Raw genomic sequence first — 25,398 nt, forward strand, 5'->3', positions numbered from 1 at the left:
CTTTAAACTACCAACCGACCAGGCAGCCGAAGCACCATCAGATGAGGTGACAACAGCGACGGCCACACAGCTAGAAGCGGAAGATGACGTAAAAACTGACGTAGAAGCTGCTGAAGATTTGGCCGAAGATGTGGATCCGATCGCGGCTGATGCGGCCGAGGATGACACGGAACCATTGCCGGCACCGGAAGCGAGAGTGAACAGCAAAGGCGACGAAGAGCAGGATGAGAACGCAGACGTAATACCCGAAAGCGCAGCAGGTGCCACACCGAGCAAACGCTATTGGTTCTTTCGAAAGTGAGTGAGCGTGCGAAGCAGTTTGGCAAATGTTATGAAATATAAACAATAAATAAATTTTTTTCTTTTGCTTCAAACTAATTTATTTTGATAAATAAAACAATGAAGTCTAGCTGAGCTGAGTGACTTTTCTGGCAGCACAATGTTTGCATGTCTGAATGAAAGCTACCAAACTCACAGTGGACGGTTGCGTTGCGACAGGCAGTCGGCAAACTTGCAATAACGGTATTTGCACAAGGCAAACAACAAGCAAACTAGCAAACTTTGCGCAAACATTTTCTTTATTTGCATCTTTTTGCATGCACGCACACAGGCACACACATATTTGCGCACACAGGCATGTGTAACAGCAAAATTTTTAAAGCTGCATAGACATATTTGCGGATCTGTATGCGTAATTACCGTTTCAACCGCAAAAATATTTACTCAGCGTCGGTAAACAATAAATTTATGCTTATGTTTGTTTATGTGCGTATGTGTGTGTGTTGCAGCACTGTAAATCTTTGCAAACACACAGAGAACCGCTTGCCTACGCAATTAAGCCTGGACAAATATGGGCGGTCATTTGTGTCTGTGTGTGTGTATTCAATTATTTAGTCTGTGGTGAACACACAAAAACACTGTCGATTTTTTGCCAATAGTTTGAGGAAATTGAGACCCAAAGATCATATTTGTTCTCTAATCTTCCGCAATGTGTTCACTTGAAATACGCCCAGCAGGTGGTGCGCACATTTAAAATAACAAGTGATTATTTAACGGTAAAAACAAAGAAAAAGTGTGTTGTAATATAATACCCTTCACAAACCCAAAAATTTCTTATTTTGAACGTTCAGTTTGTATGGCAGCTCTATGTTATAGTAAACCGATTTGAATAATTTTTTTTTTTTTTTTTGAAATTGTACCGTTATCTTATATTATAATCCATGCCGAATTTCGTAACGATATCTTGTCAAATAAAAAAGTTTTTCATACAAGATCTTAATCCTGATCGATCAGTTTGTATGACAGCTATATGCTATAGTGACCCAATCTAGACAATTTCTGCCGTGATTGCACCGTTGCTTTATACAATAACCCAAACCAAATTTTGAGACGATATCTCGTCAAATAAAAAAGTTTTTCATACAAGCACTTAGTTCCAAACATTCATTTTGTATGGCATGGCCCATATCGGTGGTTCGGACAAAATAGCAGCTCCTTGCAAAGAGCAGTATGTATGCAAAATTTCAGATCGAAATCTCAAAACCTGAGCGACTAATTCGTGTATATACAGACAGACGGATTGACGGACGTGAGCTCGACTCTGGAATTTTTTTATTATTTAGGCCGTTCCGACAAATAAGCAACTCCTTGGAAGGAGAAATTTCAGATCGAAATCTCAAAAACTGAGGAACTAATTCGTGTAGTTACAGACAGACGGATAGACGAACGCGGACTCAACTCTGGTATTTGCTTTTATCCTAAGACAGTAAGAAAAGCCTTAGCGCCATATAGAGATCGTCAACTTACTCTCAGTGGAGTACCCATTAAACCACTTCCCCTTTCTTTATTGGATCTGTCTAGGTTTCCAAGACGGACCTATTACAAGTGAGTTTTTGCTCTCCCTGCGTCCGGGAATGCCTACAATTTTGTAACCACCATTAAGCTATTTGGTTCACCTTTTTTATTGGCACGCATTCTCCAGGACCTGAGAGTTGGCGTTTTCTACCAGCTTTCGGTGCTGTCATAAACTTTTGTACTTTATTTTTCGTAATGAGTTCTTCAAGCTTATTTCTAATGTAACGTCATCACTTAAAAACATATGGTTTGCGTGGTCTAGTGGTTCGCCTGCATTGCGCTCCCATGTCCACCGATCGTGACGGCGAAAAACGTGTGCAAAACCTCTACCTTTGATTAGTTTAGCGATCCATCTTCCTTTGCGCTCCCCTGACAACCGATCCTGCCAGAGTTCAAGTATTTGTTTCTTGGTCTTATGGTCACATGTATTTCTGTTTCGTCCTGCTTCCATTACCAGAGTTGTATTCTGCCCTTTGCGAATAAATTATATAGTATTACCACCACTTCGGCGGTTTTGTATACAGTGCGGTACGCCGAGACGACTCTCAAGGCTCTGCACTTTAGCAAGTACTTTCTATTCATGTTTCTTGTATAATATATCGGAGGGATCCATGCCCTGTTCTAGAGATGTTTTCCTTTCTTTGAGTGCTGTCACTAGTAATGTATAGTATCATGAAAAGAGTACGACTAAACAACGTTTACAAATCGTTCAACTTTATTACGAAAATTCACATTCTGTAAAGAACGCGCTTCGCTAAACTTATAGTCACACAATCGGCCTACTGAGCAAACTATTCGAAATACCAGCACCCATTTTGGGACCCAGTATTCATACCATGCAGTTAGGAAAATTTATCAGCCGTAGCTGAGAGTGTTCATCAGCTCATGATCTCGACGACATTTAGTTTCAACAAGACGGCGCCACTTCCCACTCATCGCATTAATCGATGAATTCATTGAGATAACACATTTGTTAGCAGATAATTTCACGTTTGGGCTGGTCGATTGGACACCAAGTTCGTGTGATATAACACAATTGGACTCTTTCACTGTGGGGGGAACAATCTCGGATCGATTCAGGCCGTGGATCAAAACATCACGAGTGTCATTCACCAGTTAACAGTCGAAATGATCGAACGAGTCATCGAAACTCAAGAGATGGACCATTTGAGACGTACCTGCGGCCAACATTTGAAATAGATAATCTTCAAAAGACAAATGACAAAAAATGATCTTTCGAATGTTAATAAATATTCCCAATTAGAGTTGAAGTTTCCTTTAAAAAAAAATTAGCGAATCACGAAATTGAGCGTCTTTTAGTTTCCCAGAAGTCAGAAATTTTTATTCACTGCTCAGATCATCGGACGGACAATTTTCTTCTGCTTTTTGCAAACTTCGCGGGAAACCCGGTTCAGGGTATAATAACAAAATCACAGCATATGTTGCAGCAACAAAATATGCAACGCATTGAATTTTATTCAATTTTCTATGCGACAAAGCAATTCGCTGTGAAAATACCTACACAAGTGGGTAACAATATTTTCCACTACATACATACATACATACATTATATGTGAAGGGGTGTGTACGGGGATGTGCGAATGCATAAAAATACAGGCCATACTTGGTAAATGCAAATATTTATACAGGCATACTCATACGCACGCACACACATACACAAATGCATTCATAAAAGCGTTCAAAAAATATAAGCATTCAAATGTGTGTATGTGTCTATGTATGTGTGTGCTTACTATGCTTGGATTGCATACGGCTTCATTCAGTTCTTTTTGCCAACTAATACCTATACGGCATATATGCGTGCGTGTGTGTGTGTGTGTCAAGCATTGTGTCAAATCAGCGCACTTGGTGCAGCCGAGCGCAACATATTTCACTAAAATAAATAAAAAATAAAAATTAAAAAAATTAATGCAACCACACACATACACGCAAACCTCAATACAAGCCCGTCTAGCGCTTTTGATTTAAAATTGTTTGATTTTTGCATTTATGCTTTAAACGCTTTAAAAATTAAATTTATGGCGTTATTGAATTTTTTCATGAATTTTTTCTGCCTTTTTGCAATTTGCCATAATTTATACTAATACTACTGCAATTTACATTTCTGTTACATTTGATTTTTTCTATTGCCTGCTTAAAATTTTCAAGTGGTGCTTGAGCGGCTGGTGTTGGTAATGTGTCAGCAAATGTCACTCATACGACGTGTATGCCATAATTTAATTGCTGCCTATGCAGTCTGGGCTTAGGTGTTTAAATAAATACAAAATTTATTTTTTTTTTTATTGAAAATGTACATTGCAAACATTTCTAATCAAATAATGAAAAGTATAAAGTTATTTCCACCGAGAGTAATGCTTAATTTTAGGTGCATAGCCCTAACCTCACTGCAGAAATTACTTTTCGGAGTATTATACATGTTAAGAAGAACCATCAAAAAAATAGAAAAGCGTTAACTTTGGCTGCACCGAAGCTATCATACCCTTCACAGATGCATTTTTTATAGTATTAAAAGGTATAAAAAGATTTGTATCTTGATTTTGCTGGTTAAATTCGTATGGCAGCTATAAGTTATATTGGTCCGATCATAGAGCTGTTTTCGAAAATTATAGTGTTGCCTTTAATAACCGTCTATACCAAATTTCTTAAAGATATCCTGTCTAATACAAAAGTTTTTCATACAATGACTTGAATTTGATCGGTCAGTTTGTATGGCAGCTATAAGCTATAGTTGTACGATCTGAACAATTTATTAGGATATTATAGAGATACCTCTGAAAATAATCTATGCCCAACTTCATGAAAATAGCATGTCAAATAAAAAAGTCTTCCATGCAAGGACTTAGATTTGATCGGCGGTTATGCTTCTGGGTAAGCAGTTACAGTTTTAGGACTATACCCAAATCCTACTATTGCGTTCTCGCCGCGCATCCTGGAAAAGTGAATATCCCTTGTATAGCCCCTCCGACATATTCGGTTTAAGAGTACGCTGAAGTCTAATTGCAGTTTCTGTTCACCAGAGGTGCGGCTTCGAGCGGGCATCGGTCTTGAAACAAGAGGCTGGCTATATAAATGTGTATATCTGTACGTAGAAACCACTCCCAATGATAAGAAAACAACAGCTTTAGATGAAAGACACTACTTTTGATGACTACAACAGCAAACGGCAATGGGCTATAATTTAAGGAAAGCGTCGATGCCCATCTGGCTGTTGTCCTCATAAAAGTGAAGGCTGACATCACCGTCGTACCTGATATACGAAGGGCGGAAGAAGAACGGAGACGAGTAAGCCCTTGACACATTTACTGCAGCGCTCAAATAAATGAGAGCAAATTCGAAGTGAACTTCGTGGTGAGAGACTCAGTCGTCGGGTCATAGAATTCACTGGGGTGGAAGAGCGTCTAGACACAAACCGCATTAGAGCAAAATTTTGCAACATAACACCAATTTATCCGCGCCTCGACGGAAGAGAAGGTTGATCTGACCAAAGATGCCTTTTATGAGAGGCTTTAAAGCATTTATGACTACTGCACTCGCCACGATGTGAAAACTGTGCCTGGCGAAGAAGGGCAAAGAAGGTATCTTTTGTGGTATTGTTGAGGCTGATCGACTTCGATTTGTAGGGGCACGAAATATGGTAGTTTGTAGTACTAGATTCCTACCTGGCTGTCTTCAGACCGAAAATCTCCAGTGTTTTAGACGTGCGTATGCTCCGAGGTCCTAGCATTGACTCGAACCACTACCTTGCTGCAGCGAAAATATGCACAACCGTCAACATACACAGAAAAGGTACGACGTCGAGAAGCTACTATCACAACCGACAGCGAAACAGTTTTCTACCCGACTTGCACTTCTGCTCTCTGAGATCACTCACCAGCGACCCATAGTTTCCTGGGGCGGCATTTCAGGCTCCTTACGTACAGTTGCAAACGGGACCAATGGTTTTCAGAAAACAAAAGAGAACAGCCAGTACGATGTGAAGTGGCGCGACGCAACGGAGAGAAATATACTGCCTACTTGGCAACAATACAATTGCCCACAACAGGTGCATGATGGTATACGAGTATATACCGAGAGTCGAAGAGGGAACCGAGACGCATATGAAGACAAAAAAAGAGAGAGACCGATGAGTGAAAGGAGAGGCGTGAGTATGAAGAGGTTGAGAAGTTGACAGACAGGATAATGCTCGAAAATTCTACGAAAGGATGTCGCGACTAATGGAAGGTTTAAAGACTAGAGCATACTCTTGCAGATCCGCCAGAGGTGATCTAATGTTACTTTATAATGAGTAGGCAATTGAGAAGTAAAGTCCTCCCTCGACGAACAAAAACTAAAATCTATTATTCCTGCCCGAGAATGTGATGCAAAGGCATGGACGATGACAACAACTGATGATTCGACGTTACGAGCTTTCGAGAGAAAGTACCTGCGGAAGATTTATAGTCCTTTACGCATTGGCAACGGCAATTATCGCAACAATAGAGCGAGAAGCGGTACGATATATGTATATAACGACACTGGACATTTACATAGTTCAACGAATTAAGAGACAGCTACACTACGCTAGTAGGTGATGTCGTCCGAATTTAAGAAAATATTTCAGCTCTGAGAGTATTCGACGCAGTACCCGCCGGGAGAACCATAGGAAGATGAAGACCGCCGCTCCGTTGCACAGACCAGATGTAGAAGGCGCTAGCTACACTTGAAACCTAGCATTCGGACATTTTAATAATACGAGGCACGAGCTTTAATCATAATAAATTACTCTTTCATAATCTTAAGCTGTTATGTTCGGTACAGTTGCATAAATATAATTGAAACGTTCAACAGTACTCACCATTATAATTGATTTGCAAGCGAAGTAACGCAAATGTGTTGTTGTGTACCGCCTGAAATATAACAAAAAGCAGAGAAATATTAAATTTCACTTTTTTGTTTTTTTTTTTTTGGAAAATATGTAAAATAAAATTAATAAAACATAGAGAAATGAGTATGTTTCTAACACAGAAAGTAACTGTTTTTAAAATAATAGCGCTTTAAGGTACTTCGAGGAGCAAATATTTACGTAACTCTGGGCTAAGGCGAGTTCTAGCCACAAATTCAAAATAATAGCGCAACTATGCAGTTGCAGCGAATTCAACATTATACTTTTTACTATTTCATTATACTCTCGCAACAAAGTTGCTAAAAAAAGTACTATAGTTTTATTCACATAACTCATGTTTGTAAGTCCTAAAACTAAAAGAGTTAGATAATACCAAAGTGATCAGGGTGATGAGTAGAGTCGAAATTCGGATGTCTGTCTGTCCGTCCGTCCGTCTGTCCGTCCGTCCGAGCAAGCTATAACTTGAGTAAAAATTAAGATATCATGATGAAACTTGGGACACGTATTTCTTGGCTCCATAAGAAGGTTAAGTTCGAAGATGGGCAAAATCGGCCCACTGCCACGCCCACAAAATGGCAAAAACCGAAAACTTATAAAGTGTAATAACTAAGCCATAAATAAAGATATGAAAGTGAAATTTGGCACAAAGGATCGCATTAGGGAGGGGCATATTTGGACGTAATTTTTTTTGGAAAAGTGAGCGTGGCCCGCCCCCTACTAATTTTTTTGTACATGTCTCGGAAACTACTATAGCTATGTCAACCAAACTCTATAGGGTCGTTTCCTTTAGACATTTCCATATAAAGTTCAAAAATAGAAGAAATCGGATAATAACCACGCCCACCTCCCATACAAAGGTTTTGTTGAAAATCACTAAACACTAAATTTTACGGAGGAAATGGCAGAAGGAAGCTGCACCCAGGCTTTTTTTTTTATTTGAAAATGGGCGTGGCGTCGCCCACTTATGGCCCAAAAAACCATATCTCAGGAACTACTCGACCGATTTCAATGAAATTCGGTATATAATATTTTCTGAACACCCTGATGACATGTGCGAAATATGGGTGAAATCGGTTCACAACCACGCCTTCTTCCAATGTAACGCTATTTTGAATTCCATCTGATGCCTTCTCTGTATAATACATATATACATTAGGAACCAATGATGATAGCGGAATAAAACTTTTCACAAATACGGTATTTGATGCCAGAGTATAAAATGTTCGGTGACACCCGAACTTAGCCCTTCCTTTCTTGTTTTAATATACTTAGATGCAAATATTTAATTTTGCTTGGCCCTCACGTCAACTCTGCCGTTTGAGGCGCGAAAGGAAACGCAAAATCGCTGCCGCTACTAATTAAGACGCACTAAATTATTTTAACCTGAATTTTCGCACTACATTTTTGTTTACTACAACATTGTTGACCTGTCAGTATATGTAGTTCATTACAAATCAACAAGTTGACCCACAACTAAAAATTGTCAACCTAACGGACCACAAGAAAACAAGCACGGCCGCTGTCGTTGGCATTGTTTATGTGTTAATTGATATAAATTAAATGTTAAATGTGACATACGACAGGTATCAAGTTATATATTAACACGAGTAAATATTTGTCTGTATGTAAATACGAGCATTTGTATGGGTAAAATGTGCACATTTATCTGTACAAATAAACTCATTAATTACTTAATAAACAGTTGTCAATTTTCATTAAATATTGATAAGCCGTAAGCGACAACAAAGCGCATAAATGCTATTAACCCTCAAAATCCAAACACATTTGACATTTAACACAGGTTAAATGTCACTCAGGTTGTCACGCACCGTTACAGAAAAACAAAACAAAAAACAAAAAAAAAAACATAATACCCTTGGCAAATACTAAATATTCTATACAAGAAGTTGATTTTGAACGGTCATTTTGTATGGAAGCTATATGCTATAGTAGTACAATCTGAACAATTTCTACGGAGATTGTAGCAGTTGCTCGGATAATAATCTGTGCAAAATTTCGTAAAGATACCTGGCCAAATAAAAAAGATTTCCAAACAAGAACTTTATTTTGAACGATCAGTTTGTATGACAGCTATATGCTATAGTGGACCGATCTGAATAATTTCTGCGGAAATGGTAGCGATGATTTGGGTAATAATCTGTGCTAGATTTTGTGAAGATGTCTCGCTACATAAAAGGGTTTTTCATACCAGCACTCAAGTTTTAACCACCAATTTCTATGACAGCTATATGCTATAGTTAACCGATCTGAAAAATTTTCTCGGAGATTGTAGAGTTGTGTTGAGTTATAACCTATGCAAAATTTCATGAAGATATCTCGTCAAATAAAAACGCTTTCCATACAAGGACCTAATTTTTAATGCACAGTTGGTATGGCAGCTATATGCTAAAGTGGTCCAATCTAAACAATTTCTTCACAGATTATATCGTCGACTCAGAAAATAATTGATGCCAAGTTTCGTGCAGATATCTTCTCAAATAAAAAAGTTTTCCCTACAGTGATACCTATTCGAACGTTCAGTTTGTATGCCAGCTATGCCAGCTGATTGACGAAAAAATTACATAACCAAAGTTTCGTTTGATTACTCGCGTATATATACACGGACGGGCATGGCTAATTCGTCTCAATTCGTCTTATTCTATACATAATTTATAAATCCTTCAACATAACAAACTTTATGGCATATTTAATATACCTTGTGTAGGGTATAAAAACAAAATTAAACGGCTGCAGCAGCGGCTAAAAACAAAAAGTGAGTAATCTCGGTAATCTCAACGAAGCGAAGCGCATTATGTTATAGTTCATATCCAGTTAATAATGTAATATTTGCGCGACATTTATTTGTGATACGCTTTTCGCTTTTCTACTTTGACATTAATGAAATTCATTTTACTCTTCGCGTTTCATTTCCTTGTTGTTGCATATTTGCATGCCTATGGCATTTAAGTATGAATTTAAAGCATTGCATGCGGCTGTTTGCGTGTGTGTGTGTGTTGAAATTAACTGCGCTTCAAACGGTACATATTTACTCAATCTACATTTTTATAACAAAAATTTATAAAATACGGATACTAAATAGAAATACTATAAATGCACAAATTTCTAAGTCCTGTTCAATTATGATCAGTCGGTATATATTGGTATCAACTTATTTATGTGTATGCATGTACGTATAAACATTAGTCAAATTACAGTTTTTCGCATAAAGTATCAGATTTTGCAAATTATTGCAAATATTTATGCATTGATTTAACTAACAGCAATGCGTCTGTTTGATTGTGCCACAGCAGTAAATAACAATATTTGCATGTATGCGTGGGCGAGGAGGCGCTCGAAAAGCCAATTTTATGCAATAATCATATTATTTAATAAAATATTGGACGTTTTATTGGTAATTAAAATATTTGGAAACATAATTTGCAGCGTGGTACCAACGCCAGGCAGTTTTAATGACGGCCAACCTGGCGTATACGCAACCAATTTAATATTCATGAAATACAATACGAAAGCTGGAGCACGTTGAGACAGGCCAGCGCATTTTAAACCAACGCATGATAAAGCATTAGACAGCATGTGAGTGCAAATAGTTCAAAATAATTTTAATCAAAAATTTTATTTCAAAATATTTGATTGATCATTTTTATTGCAGAATTTTGTTCAGAAAGTGAAAAGTGTTATAAAAAATAAAGAAAAATACCGTTTTATATATTTTTTGGCTCATCAATGCGTTTTTTTAATTTATTTCCGAGATATGTTGTCAGTTGTATATAATACAAGAGCTTTTATGTGCATATATATGCAATATATATTAGATTGCTGTTTATCGAGTGCACTTGATTTTAATAGTTCAGTTTGTATGACAATTATGTGGTATATTCGTCCGATTTGAACAATTTCTTCGGAGATTATGGCGTTGTATTGAATAATCATTCACGTCGAGTTTTGTGAAGATTAATCAAATAAAAAGTTTTCTATACAAGATTTTGAGTTCGATAGGACAATCTGTATGGCAGTTATAAGCTATAGTGATCCGATTTGAACAATTTCCTCAGAGATTATGGTATTGCCTTAGGTAATAATTCATGTCAAGTTTCATGAAGATATCTCATCAAATAAAAAAGTTTTCCATACAAGACTTTTAGTTCTTTTGGCAGTTCGTATGACAGCTATGTGCTATATTGGTCCAATATCGGTGCTTCCGACGAATGAGCAGCTGCTTATGAAGAAAATGACGTGTGTAACATTTCATAACGATAAACTCTGGGAGCAGTTCGCGTAGTACACACGGACAGCTAAACAGACAGAATAAAACGGTTTAGCGACTCTGCGCGTCATGATTTGTTTTTCCTTTACAGCTAATGGTTTAGTAAAGTTTATTAATTATAATTTAAAATTAATTGGACTATTCTCAGTTTTGTAACCTTTCACTAGTCTTCAAATGCAACACTTTTGGTATGAGGTTAAAACTAAATACTTTTGAAAACTTTAATTAACTCAGTATGTTCAATTAAGAGGCAAGAACTAATTTGTACCTCCGAGAAAGAGTAAGTGACTACAAAAACGGCTGTTAATGAAAAATATAAAATCTATGTACTTTTTTTCCTTTGTTTTTGTTTTTTTTTTTTTTGATGCAACTCTCAGCGCTTTTAATTTGTTACTGATGCGCATTTGTTGCTTCTTCTTATAATTTTCTATTTATGTTTTTATTTATTTTCTTATTTAATTTTTTTTTGCTCATTTTTTAATTTTTATTTATTTTTTTTTAACTTTTTTTCTTGTTAATTTTTTGCCTGCAATTATTAAATTTGCAGCGGTATTTGTCTGGCAAATATTTCATGCGCTTGTTGTTGTTGTTGTCATGTGGTCAGCGGCCTTCGCTTGTGATTGCGCATTTAATTTGCTGCCATACTGATTACCCATCACGCCTTCAATTATATATTGTTGTTGTCGTTTATTTTTTATAACTATATTCAGCTGCAAGTAATGTCAGCGGAAATGCTCGCGAACATTTAAACCGCAGGCGCAGAGATTTTTAATTGATTTTTATCTTTTTTTCCACAACGAATTGGCAATATTTTTTTCGCACGATTTTTGTTAAAACTGCTCATCTGTTTACTATAAATTGTTTTAATTAAATTGTGTTCGGTTTTTATTGCACGCGGGTGTAAACAAGTTTTACTGAAATTAAATTGTGATTTGTTGTTTGAACACGCGATTGTGGAGGAGGGGTTTTTGCATTGAGAAATAATAGCTAGACATTAATTTGTTTATTAATATGTGAAGCTTTTGTTGACTGAAGGAAAACTTGCCACAAAGAGTTTTGGTGAAATTTAGTTTTGAGGGCGTTTTAATAAAAATCTGAAAGTTCTAAAAATAAAAGAAAAAACCGTTAACTTCGGCTGCACCGAAGCTATAACATCCTTCACAGGTGCATATTTTAAAGCATTAAAGGGTATACAAAGATTTTTATTTTGATTATTTTCACTCACTTTGTATGGTAGCTATAAGCTATAGTTATTCGATCTCAGCAATTTATTGAGATATTCTACAGATTCTTTGAAAAATAATCTGTGCCAAATTTCGTGCAGATACCTTCTCAAACAAAAAAGTTTTTCGTACAAGGACTGCAGTTCTATCATTCAATTCGTATGATAGATATGTATATGCTATAGTAGTCAGATCTAGAAAATTTCTTCAGATATTGTAGCGTTGCTTTGGAGAATTTTCCATGTCAGATTGCGTGCCGATACCTTTTCAAATAAAAAAGTTTTTCCTACAAGAACTTGATTTTGATCGGTCAGTTTGTATGGCAACTATATGCTATAGTTGTCCGATTTGAAAAATTTTTTTCGGTATTATAGGGATACATTGGACGAAACTCTATGCCAAATTGTGAGTAGATATCTAGTCAAAGAAAAAAACTTTCCATACAAGGACTTGGGTTCTATTGGTCAATTTGTATGGCAGTTATATAGAAAATAAAAAATTTTATCAAATTTTGTAGCGTAGCTTTTTAGAATGTTTACTGTCAAATTTCGTAAAGATATGTAGAAAGATAGATAATAAAAAAGTTTTTCATACAAGGACTTGATTTTGATCAATCAGTTTGTATGGCAGCTATAAGCTATTGTTGTCCGATTTGAACAATTGGGTATTCTAGAGATACTTTGGAAAATTATTTGTGCCAAATCTTGTGAATATATCTCATCAATAAAAAAGTTTTCGATACAAGAACTTGAGTTGGATCGACTCAGTTCATCACGCTGATCATTTATTTATATATTATATATACTTTATAGGATTTCCAACGTTGCCTTTTGAGTATTACAAAACTTACTTCTTTAAAATATAATATTAAAGCGCTTGCTTCCGACACAGCGTCCCAAAAGACATGCAGGCAACGCAGACACCGTTATTAGCTCCGTCGTGCTACGTTTTCCTCCGGCCAAGGCGCTCAAGAAAGCTCTAGTGTATGCAATTAAAAATTATTTAACAGCTGTGCTAATAGACAATAATGACAGCAACAAGAAAACAAAAACAACCAACAACAAAATCAGCAGCAGTTAAAACTATAACGGGCAAATTATTTAACAACACCGAGCAAACGCAACAGAAGATCGTTAAATATAGAAATAAGGATATGGCACACATACTCAGCGTTGCTTGTGAGCGCACAGCATATGTATATATGTAAATGTTGGAATGAAATAGAGACCAGTAAAGTGCAGCTGCTGTTTACTTAAACTTCACTTAACGCACACACACACACACACAAGCAGAGTTACGCAAGTTAAAAGTCGTGTGGACTCAAAAGAAAATCCAACAATACTCAAGTCTAGAGTAAACAAATACCTAAACACGTTTTGAATCGTACCATGGCGAATAAGTAGCATAATCTTGCTTTTTATTTTTCAATGAAATATTTGAAATCTTCAACTTTACTCAGGTGAGTATCGAGAAACTGAACTTAAGCCTTATCCAACAACTCAGCGGATTTTGTAAAAAAAAATGTGATCTTTTCCACCCCAAGGACCCAAGGAATATATCCCGTCTCATCCGGCTAAGACTGGGCATTCACATAGATTATAACAGAGTTAATTCATTAAAACTTTTGGGTTCTTGAATGGAACTAAGCTTCAAAGACCCAGATAGCAGTGACTTAGAGGCTATAGACACTTGTCCTTGTCGACAAGCTTTATTAACACTCAATCAGGAAATATTTCACTGAACTATTGTTTTCTCAAAAGTATCCATAACCGAACTTGTGCTGCCGTGACGTATTGGAAAGAGATACCGAAAACAAATTATAAATATACATACACACAGTGGCGAGCAATTCTATTAAGATGTCTGCAACAGTTTAGATGGATGTTGATTTACAAAAACAAAAGCGAAATACTACAAGTAAGGAACGCCCATCCAAACTTCCACGAACCAGTTTTCATGTTCTTTACAACCGCACCTTAACAATTTTATCATATGGAGCTGGTTCCTTCTGTTCAACAGCGATCACAAAACCTATACTTCGAAAGTCTCTGAACGCTTCATTTGCTGACATTTTTGTTTATGGCCTTCGATGCTTGTTATGTCTTTAGAGAGTGGCAATCGTGAGCATCCTCCCAAGTTTAGGAAAGCAACTACATTCCAAAGTTTTTTATAGTCAATTCTTCGCACAAAAAAAAAAAACAAAAAACTGACCTATTTCGTATAGAAAACAGTGATTACGTAATATCGCAACATGCGAACAGTTTTGATTCGAAAGCCGATGCGTAGATTGTTTAGTCCTCTGGACCACGAAACAACGGGATTAAATATTTCTTCCTGGACGTAAAAAGACATTTTTAGTCCACTCTATGATACAGACAGACGGTCTGCTCTTTATACGTTGATTTTGTCATAATTGAGGCTGCCCCTTTACTGACAACATGCCTATGATATCTTTCTCGGGGTACTGACACGTGAGTGACGTCAAATCACCCATCGTAAGACTACCACCGAGTGTATTTGTAGTTCTTAGTTTATCCTTTCTATTTAAAGAGCGATGGCAATCAAAGAATATTAAAAGCCTTCTAAGGACTATGTACACGACGGACAGTTTGGACTAAGTTATGTATATTTAGTATTTGAGTCAAGTTGAAATTCATAACATTACTCCACGGTTTCGCTGGAAATTTTTCAGAAAGTACTGATTCCTCTTATTGCCAATAGCATATTACATTTATTTGTCTTCTTTTTATTTATTTATTTATTTATTTTTTTTTTTTTGTCACAACAACCAAGAGTCGGTCTGGGCCGATTATTTTTTTTTTTTTGTTGTTTTTTGTTTTTTTGTGTTTTTTTTTGTGCTGCGACCGTCAACGTTTGGTTCCATCGACTCGCCGTTTCTAATGCGCAAAGGACCATAAGTCTTCCGTAAGACTTTTCTATCGTACACTCTTAAGGCCGACTCATCAAATGATGTCATTTTCCATGCCTCTGCACCACATAGCAGGAAAGGTATGAAAAAGGACTTATAGAGCTTGGCTCTACGCTCTTTGTTATATCCTCTCTCTATTTAACTCTGCAGCTCATATTAGCAATAGCAGCCACACGATAGGGAGTCCTCTTGTCTGAAACCTCGATTGATGTCGAACAGCTCTTCCCGCTACTAACGGAGCTTTTGGTGTTACTCGACGTCAGCTTACATAACCGTATTAGCTTTGCCATCATCAGTATCGAATATCAGTCTATTTTTAAAATAACTCATAACAATGTTTATAAGATATTGAAGATCACGTATTTCGTACAGAAACTTGCTCGCCACTGTATACCCGTAAGTATGTATGTATGAGCGTATGAATATATTTATGAAAGAGTTGTATGGTGTAAACGTTCGCTGCTCGTTGCTTGGACGCAACATCTGCAACTACTTGACATCGCCATGGTAATGGGCAGAAGATGAAAAAACAACAGCAACAACAATAGCAAATTAACAAAACATTAACAATAAAGTGAAAGCGCCAAATCTGCCATAACCGAAGGTCCTGCACTACGAAAAGGTTGGCATGCAAATAACCGTACATACGAGAACACACACACACACACACATACAAGCAAGCGAATGCAATTACAATGTGAGTACAACTATGACGACACATATACGTATGTACCTACATGAGTACATATGTTTGGTGCCAAGTCGTGTGTGATGAAGCGGCCCGAGGTTAGATGCGCCGCACCGAGGCTGACGGTGAACGACGCCACACATTGGGTTGCATGAAAAGCAGCCAACTTCATTACATGCTTGGTTTATTCAAAACAGTCAACGTAAATTACATTACTGACGCGCACACATACACAGGCACACACGAACACTTATGGCGTTGTACACCACAAAATACATTAGCGGCTACATATTAAAACAATAACAACTATAGCAACAACAACTAGGCGCTACACAATCATATTGTTGAGCAGATGAAAAAGCGTTATTACAACAACAGCAACAACAAGGGCTAAACGTACAAAGCAGCAATACTAACAACAACAACAACAATAAAAATAACAGGCGACAGTGAACGCCTGAAACACAGAAGGAATACAATGGCGAATCGCTGTTAGCTGTTAGCGCGACCAAAGCATGAAATAAGCATAAAATAAGTACAAGAATGGGACATGTTGAGCGAAAACAAGCGTCCTGCCCCGTCATTCATGACTAACAAGCCTTTGGTTGTCCGGAAAGGCTAACACCCGCACAAACGACAAATCGGCATGCCGCGCTTGTTAGCACATACATAAGTGTGTGTGTGTGTATGTGGGCCTATGAAATTTGTGAATTCGAGTGTAATACATAAGCACATTTTATGCTCTGCATCCTTTTGCATGGACAGACTTTTCGTACAGCTGTTAAAGTCGTGTGACAAATAAACGGACAAGCACTCACACGCACACATACACATGTGCATTTGAGTTGGTGGGCGCATATTTGGCTGCTGGCATGACTTATGGCGCGCTGTTGCAGATGAATGGGCGAAACCGCATATGCATGCTTAAAAGCACACACACAAGACATATAATATGTATGTAGAAGTAGAAAAAATAAAAAACATTAAATAATCTGATAGGAGAGGACTAAGTTCGGGTTTAACCGAAACGCGTCAAAGTGAGAAACGCGAGAATTTGGTATTAAAATAATTCCCTTCAAGCCTGATACACTGATTATAGCATACCTACAACTTTTCAATACCATTTTTATAACCTCACAACAAAGTTGCTAAAGAGAGTATTATAGTTTTGTTCACATAACGGTTGTTTGTAAGTCCTAACACTAAAAGAGTCAGATATAGGGTTATATATACCAAAGTGATCAGGGTGACGAGTAGAGTTGAAATCCGGATGTCTGTCTGTCCGTCCGTCCGTGCAAGCTGTAACTTGAGTCAAAATTATCATGATGAAACTTGGTACACGTATTTCCTGGCTAAATAAGAAGGTAGAGTTCGAAGATGGGCAAAATCGGCCCACTGCCATGCCCACAAAATGGCGAAAACCGAAAACCTATAAAGTGTCATAACTAAACCATAAATAARGATATTAAAGTGAAATTTGGCACAAAGGATCGCATTAGGGAGGGGCATATTTGGACGTAATTTTTTTGGAAAAGTGGGCGTGGCCCCGCCCCCTACTAATTTTTTTGTACATATCTCGGAAACTACTATAGCTATGTCAACCAAACTCTATAGGGTCGTTTCCTTCAGTCATTTCCATATACAGTTCAAAAATGGAAGAAATCGGATAATAACCACGCCCACCTCCCATACAAAGGTTATGTTGAAAATGACTAAAAGTGCGTTAACCGACTAACAAAAAACGTCAGAAACACTAAATTTTACGGAAGAAATATCAGAAAGAAGCTGCACCCAGGCTTTCTTTAAAAATTGAAAATGGGACCAAAAACCATATCTCAGGAACTACTCGACCGAATTCAATGAAATTCGGTACATAATAGTTTCTTAACACCTTGATGACATGTACGAAATATGAGTGAAATCGGTTTACAACCACGCCTTCTTCCAATATAACGCTATTTTGAATCCCATCTGATTCCTTCTCTGTATAATATATACATTAGAAACCAATGATGATAGCGGAATAAAACTTTACACAAATACGGTATTTGATGCCAGAGTATAAAGTGTTCGGTGACACCCGAACTTAGCCCTTCCTTACTTGTTGTATTACGATTTATCTTTTGCTTCAAAATAGGACTCAGTTTCGGCAATCACCTCTTCAATCGAATTCGAAGAAATATTCTTTTCAGCGAATATTATTTCGACATTTGAGAAGACAAAATAGTAACTGGAGGCCATATCTGGAAAATACGGTGGATGCGGAAGCAATTCGAAGCCCAATTCAAGGATTTTTGCTATCACTGTCACTGACTTGTGACACGGTGCATTGAAACAACACTTTTTTTCATCAAATGCAATCGTTTTTCGACGATTTTGTTCATCAAAAGCTCTGCTGCACTTTCTCTCCGGCACCCAGTTGCAATGCAAATCCGCATTCCGACCTACCAGATAGCTGCCCCCGATGAAGGAAGAATGCATTCAGAGGCCCATGCCCCGTAAGCAGATAACCCAGTATCACACATTATTGTCTCAACGGTTTTGCCACCTACATCTAGAAGCCTCCGGCTCTCTAGATATCCCTTCCTCTCCGCATCATCATCGGAAATCTGGTCATTCCGCAGAAGTGACACACTCAAACGTCGCTGTTGACAATCACAACTCCGAAGTCGTAGATAATTTGGTATATCTTGGAACCAGCATTAACACCAACAAGAAAATCAGCCTCGAAATCCAACGCAGATCTTGGAATTTTGCCAAAAGGTGCTACATCGGACTGAGTAGGCTATTGAGAAGTAAAAACCTCTCTCAACGAACAAAGACCAAATTCTACAAGTCACTCATCATCCCCGTCCTGTTATTTGGTGCAGAGGCATGGACGATGACAACATCTGAGGAGTCTGCGTTAAGAGTTTCGGAGAGAAGTGTTCTGCGGAATATTTATGATATGGTCCTTTACGTCTTTGCAAGAGCGAATACCGCATTTGATGGAACGATGAGTTGTACGCGGTATACAGCGACAGTACATAGTTCAGCGAATTAAGAGACAGTGGCTACGCTGGCTAGATCATCTCGTCCGAATGGATGAGAATACTCCAGCTCTGCGAGCATTCGACGTGTAACAGGTGGGTGGAAGAGAAGATCTCCATACCGGGTGAATAAGAACATGGTTACACTTGCTATCTCCAATTGGCACCAAGCAGCGAAAAGGTAGAACGATTGGCGATCTTTTGTAAAATCGGCTATAACCACATAAGCGGTGTCTACGCTAATTAAGAACAAGAAATTCCACACTAAACGGAGTTCGTTGTTATCGTACAACAACACTAAATAAACTCAAACTTTGTCTCTACTGCAGCCAATCGCCACATGCGCTCACAACCTGAGCATGATCTCTTGCCCCCTCTCAAACAAGCGGCAACATTTCCATTTACTATTTGTTATCGGTCGCCATGTAGTTAATCTGTTAATTTATTTTTGTTTTTCCAGATTAAGTAATACGTTATCTGGGTTATTAAGCCAACGAATGACCCTTTTCTTACATTGCGGTCGCACCAAAAAAACAGCAAACCCCTTAAGTACTTATATATATATGTGTGTTTGTCTGTATAAGAAGCCAGCAGCAGAGTGAAACAATAACAACAAGCAATAAGTCACAATGACACAAATGAACAGCACCAAATTAATGAGTATAATATAACTGTACATTTATTAACATATGTACTTTTAGGACTACGGATGTATGTATGTATAAAGGTATTTGCAGGAATATGGAGCTGGTTGTTTGTGGCAGTATTTATGTTGTTTTTATGGCTTTGTTTTCCCAAGTTTAATTTATTGCTGAAATGTCCCCTTAAGGAAAGGCATTTTCTCTTACGCAATTTCATTCCCAATGAGTGGATGGTTTCGGACGCCTTCTTGCAGACCCTGAGTTCATCGTCTAAGATTCTGGCAGAAATTTATGTAACAGCATTCATTACTGGATATTATTCGACCGAATATACTACGTTCAGCACGCAGTGAAGAAAATATAGCAGCCGTAGCTGAGAGTGTACACGAAGACCGTGGAAAGTTGATTCGGCACCGCTCGCAGCAACTTGGACTGACGTATGAAATGACTTGACACATTTTACGTTGAGTTCTCAAATTGAAAACGTACAAAATACAGCTTGTGCAAGAACTGAAGCCGCTCGAACTTCCCAAGTGACATCGCTTCGCGCTATGGGATCTTTAAATATTCTAAAAAGAACCGACGTTTTCAAGCTAAATTTTGTCCCGCGATGAGGTCATTTCTAACTCATTGGGTATGTAAACATGCAAAATTGACAGATTTGGGAGGAGGAGCAACCTGAAGAGATTCAAGAGTTGCCATTTCATCCAGAAAAAACAACGCTTTGGTGTGGTTTGTGCGCCAGTGGTCCATATTTCCTCAAAAATGTTACAGCTGAGAACGTAACCGGCAATGGCGATCGTTCTCGCGCCATGGTAACCGACTGTTTGATGATCGAAATTTAAGCTCGTAATCACGGCGACATTGGTTTCAGCAATACGGACCACTTTCTACGCATCGAATTAATCAGTGAATTTATTGAGAGAACACTTCGTGAGCAGATAACTACTTCATGTTTTAGGCCAGTCAATTGGCTTTCAAGTTCGTGTGATATGATATCAGTTATTACACGAAATGCTCGAACGAATCATCGAAAATAGGACTCAATGGAAGGAGCATTTGAGATGTAGCCGCGACCAACATTTGTAAGAGACAAACTTCAAAAAATAAATGCCAAAGAATTTCTTTCGAATGATAATAACCATTCTCCATTGGATTTGAATTTACTGTGTTTTTCTTTGAAAAATTTGCGAATCTCGAAATGCAACACTCTCAAAACAAGCAGATATTTTTTAATGTCGAAAGCATTGTTTCCACCCTGTGATCAAAGACTACATGTCCATTTGGAAGTGCACACGGAAGAACAGCAATAAAGGCCTACAAGCCTTTGGCTATGCAGACGCGTGCAAAACATTTGTAGTTTGCATAAAGAATATAAATTTTTAGGCGCATTGAAACCTTATGCACTTGCCTTGGTGAGTTCAATAGCTCAACAGCGTTTCTGAGCTACGAAATGCGTGCTGCCGTTAAAGCCGCCTAAGCGCTGTTTAAAAAATATAATTTTTAAGGTTATTAATTCACTTGTATTTTGCTTTTTGACATATCTCAGCCGGCGCTGATTTAAGGTTGTAAACAAACCTAAAATGTGAGTCGTTCAATTGAATTGGGATATTAATTATGCTTAAATGGAAGATACGCTAAAGCGATAATTACCCTCAGGGCATACGAAATTCAGCTGTGGTGGAGTAGAAATAAGTCAAAAAGCAAGGGCGAAAAAAATATGAATCGATTTCGTTTGCGGCGGCGGTGAGGTGTTTGTGTGCACAATAACATTATGACTGTGGGGGCAGCATACATAATTAATTTGAAAATACGTCACGTAAATGGCATTAAACGCAGTAGCGAACGTCGCTGCTGATAAAAACAGTGTGGCCGTAGACCAAAGCCAGCATGTGGGCCGTTAATGCATGATATGATAACCCCAAAATTACTGACCGCTCACTGCCACCCCCGTCAACGCTTATGCTCGTCATAATTCGAGCATACTGATTTAATATTTAACAGATATTTCACGGAAGTATACTATAAAAGCTAAGGCAAGTTTGGGCACAATAACAGACACTGAAGTAGCAACGCAATCGCAACTTAGAACTCAGCCACAGGAAGCAGGCGCAACACATGCACATGCACTTTACTTGTAAACCAAACTTTGAAATGTTTAAGCCAATTGCCGGTTTGCTATTACTAGTCGCACTTTGCGCCGCCGAGGCACCGACGCGTTTCGGCACAGCGGCACGCCGTTCAGCCGGCGCCCGTGTGCGCTTCTTTGCACGCCAGGTGTCCGCACCAGCGCCAGCACCCGCGCCAACGGGTTATCCTGCAGCAGGTGTGACGCCAGAAATTCCCTTCGACTTGCCCTCATCAACTGTCAAGCCGGATGTGACCTACTTGCCGCCAGATAATACCTACGGTCCACCGTCGCCACCACAACCGGACGCCACCTATGGCCCACCAGCGCCACACAGCACCTACGGGCCGCCGACTGAAGCGCCTGTCACGCCAGATGCTGTATACGGTCCACCGGACAACAGCTACTTGCCACCCGAAGAAAGTGTCACCGCACGCGATGTGGGCTTAGCGGTTGATGTGGCAGAGGAGGCTGAAGAGGCAGCGGAAGAAGAAGCTACCGTTGAAGAGCAGCAGCCCAGTGAACCAGAGCCGGAAGTTAGCGTTGAACCCGCGGTTGAAGTAGAGGCACCTGCTGAGGATGAGGGTGAGGAACTTTTCGTTGCAGTCGCCGAGGATGGCTCCGTTATAGCAGTGAGCAACTCATTTGATGCGCAGGCAGCGGCAGCGGCACAACAGCCAGCACGTTTGGTCTTCCAACGTTTCCCACAAGGTAGACGCAGAGCACCGGCTAGCGTGCCTGTGCCAGTGCGCCTGATTAAGGCGCGTCGTGTGGCGCCAGCTAAGTTGCAGCAGCTGCAGCGTGTGCAACCGCAACCAAAGCCGCAGCCGCAAGGCTTCTCCTTCGCCTCGCAATACACCGCCTGGTAGTTAATTAAGGTATTTAAGTTTAGACCCATCAACCTGGCAAGCGCTTAGGTGCAGCGTTAGTTCAATTTAGTGCAGTATTGCGGTAAACAGTTTTAAATACAATGAAGAAATAAATAAACAAGAATTTAAAATGTCTTTATTGTTGAAATATTCAAGAGAGCACTTTCGAAACAGAAAAGATTTTCATAATCGTTAGATTTCTAAGTAGTCGTCCAGCAAACCATTCGTCGGTATGCAGTGGAGCCAAGCTCTAGTAAGTCGAAGTAACTTTCTGGAAGTCCCTTTCGCTCTTAGCTTTCACATTCACATGTGAGCATGCAAGAGTAAGAGTATGTGTAAGCGTCGTCTCTGACTTAGCTTCAACCGGGTATTTTTCCGCATGCGAGTTCTTCCACATTTCTACTGGCACACTCACACATCCTTACAAGTGCTTGCTTGTTTAGCATAAGAACATAGTAATTTTTAATGACTACGAGTGGTTTCGAGCAGCAATGCCGTCTCAGCTGACTCATAGAAAGGAAGAAGACGCTACTTGTAACATATTACAATAACATTTTAGTAGAAATGTGGAAATAATGGAAGGCATGTGAATGACAAGCGAAAGGCCATGAATGCCACTGGTCACAAGGTACTTTAGGTGCGTGTGTGTGTGTGTGTGAGTAGGTGAACTAATGTGCTTTTAAAGCGTTTACTGATAGAAAATTCTGAAGAAATGAAAGGAAAATTTGCATGATTGCTTCAAGATTGGCTTGTGCCACCATTAGCTTGATAATCCGAACTACATGTTGTCGTCCTGACGCCGCACGTATGTAAGTGCCACATGGATGACGAAACGGGAAGAACAAACCACATTAGCAAAAGTAACTGTTGAATAAATTTGCATAAAAAGCAAAGCGAAACGAACGGTACAAGATCTCTTTACACATATCTAAAAGGTGATCCATATCGAGGCCCCCTACTTTTTTAAAGAAAAAAAAAAGAAAATTCAAATTTATTTTACTATCATTCGAAAGAACATTACATTCTTTAGCATTTATTTTTTGGAGATTATCTCTTTCACATGTTTGTCGGAGACGTAGCCGCTTAGATGGTCCATCCATTGTGTCCAATTTTCGATAACTCGTTGAAGTATTTCGACTGTTAACTGGCGAATGACTCGCATGATGTTTTGCTCCAAAGTTTGAATCGAAGCGGGATTGTCCGCATAGACTTTAAATTTTAGATATCCCCACAGGAAAAAGTCTAACGGTGTGATATCACACGATCTTGGTGGCCAAATGACCGGCTCAAAACGTGCTTACCGAAGTGTTCTCTCAATAGAACCATTGATTGATCCAATGTGTGAGATGTGGCGCCGTCTTGTTGAAACCAAATGTCGCCGAGATCACAAGCTGCAATTTCAGGCATCAAATAGTCTTCCATCACGCCTCGACAACGATCGCCATTGATATCATTTTTGAAGAAATATGAACCGATGATTTCAATGGCGTACAAATCACAGCAAACCGTCATTTTTCTGATTGAAATTACAGCTGTTGGATTTTTTCATGTTACTCTTCGTCTTACATACGGCAATTTTGCTTGTTTACATTCCCATTGAGCCAGAAATAAGCCTCAGCGCTGAAAGAAATTTGGCTCGAAAATGTCGAATCTTGGAACTTTTCAAGAGCCCATAGAACGAAGCGAAGTCGTTTTGGAAGGTCGAGTGGCTTCAGTTCTTACACAAGCTGTATTTTGTACGCTTTCAATGTAGTATATCGTTCCATATGTCAGTCCGAGTTGCTATAAATGCCACCGAATGGACTCTCCACGGTCTTCGTATTCACTCTCAGCAATGGCTGCTTTATTTTCTTCATTGGGTGTCAGTCCCAGTCTATTCGGTCGATTTTTATCAAATAATGAATGCTAGGTCTTAAGATGGATGATGATGTCGCAAAATTACGCATAGAAGGCCGTTTAAGTTGACCATAAGTTGAGCGAAGCGCGCGAAACACATTTTTTGCATACATTTTATAGTTGAGCGATTTGTAAACATTGCTAAGGTCTAAGTATTCGGTGATGAAATGCCGCACATTCTTAAACAAAAATATAATGACATATCCGAAAAAGGCTATTGAAAATTTTTCTCTATGGATCACCCTTTCCATGCATATTTAGAGGCATAAAATAGCTTAAAAAAAAAGCAACCCGGCGGTTTATGTATGCGTGGTGGCGCCGAAATGGCTTATAATGTCCAACGCATGTTTGGTCAAACAATATGCAACATCTGTGGCACAATTTATTTTATTCTTAATTACAATTTTGCAAGCTTCGCCCACATGTTGCTATGCTTCCCCATCTAACCTCTTCTTAACAGCGCTGTTGGACCCTGACGCGTGTTTCCATAAGCCGTATGATGGTTAAGTGGTCAAAGAGCACGAACCCAATCTACCAAAGGAGCACACACGCGTTCCACGAAGACAGGCGTTCGCTGCCTGGTCATTTTCGGCCAAGATGAAAGGCATAAAAGTCGCACGTGTTGAAGTGTGTAAAACCGACATTAAATACGTGACCAACTTAGCAAAGATTTTGCCATTTCACTTAACGTGCCAACATAACAACAGTAACAACATTCGACAGCTGGACAGCCTGTAGACCGTTGCCAAAATGAATAACCAAAATAACAAACATAAATGTATGCAGCTCACACGTTCACACATGCATATTTTTATTGCTCCCGAGCTCGGAAAGCATAATCGGTCAAACGGTCAAGGTTGTATTCAATTAGCAGTAAAATTGCTGAGTAAAAGTGAAATGGCGCAAATGAACGAATTGTCGAGTCAAAGCCGACTGCGTTATTGTGCGTGTAG

At 38.8% G+C, this 25,398-nt stretch overlaps 1 protein-coding gene and 1 long non-coding RNA gene across 4 annotated transcripts in view; one reads left to right on the plus strand and one right to left on the minus strand.

Moving 5' to 3' along the window:
* Positions 1-25,398, minus strand: part of LOC108966765 — a 130,165-nt gene that overhangs the window by 91,521 nt on the left and 13,246 nt on the right. For 2 of the 3 annotated variants that reach the window (XR_001993209.1, XR_001993207.1), the window contains exon 2: positions 6,710-6,761. This is a non-coding gene — a long non-coding RNA (uncharacterized LOC108966765). Of the gene's footprint in view, positions 1-6,709; positions 6,762-13,115; positions 13,244-25,398 lie in introns of all 3 variants that reach the window. The other variant, XR_001993208.1, reaches the window with a different exon arrangement.
* LOC108966755 (predicted GPI-anchored protein 58) lies at positions 21,627-22,631 on the plus strand. Its single transcript, XM_018929792.1, has one exon. The coding sequence runs from the start codon at positions 21,671-21,673 to the stop codon at positions 22,547-22,549; it is 879 nt and encodes a 292-aa protein (XP_018785337.1). The 5' UTR covers positions 21,627-21,670; the 3' UTR covers positions 22,550-22,631.

This window comes from Bactrocera latifrons, unplaced genomic scaffold (assembly GCF_001853355.1).
Source record: "Bactrocera latifrons isolate USDA-ARS-PBARC rearing strain unplaced genomic scaffold, ASM185335v1 scaffold_17, whole genome shotgun sequence".
Taxonomy (NCBI): domain Eukaryota; kingdom Metazoa; phylum Arthropoda; class Insecta; order Diptera; family Tephritidae; genus Bactrocera; species Bactrocera latifrons.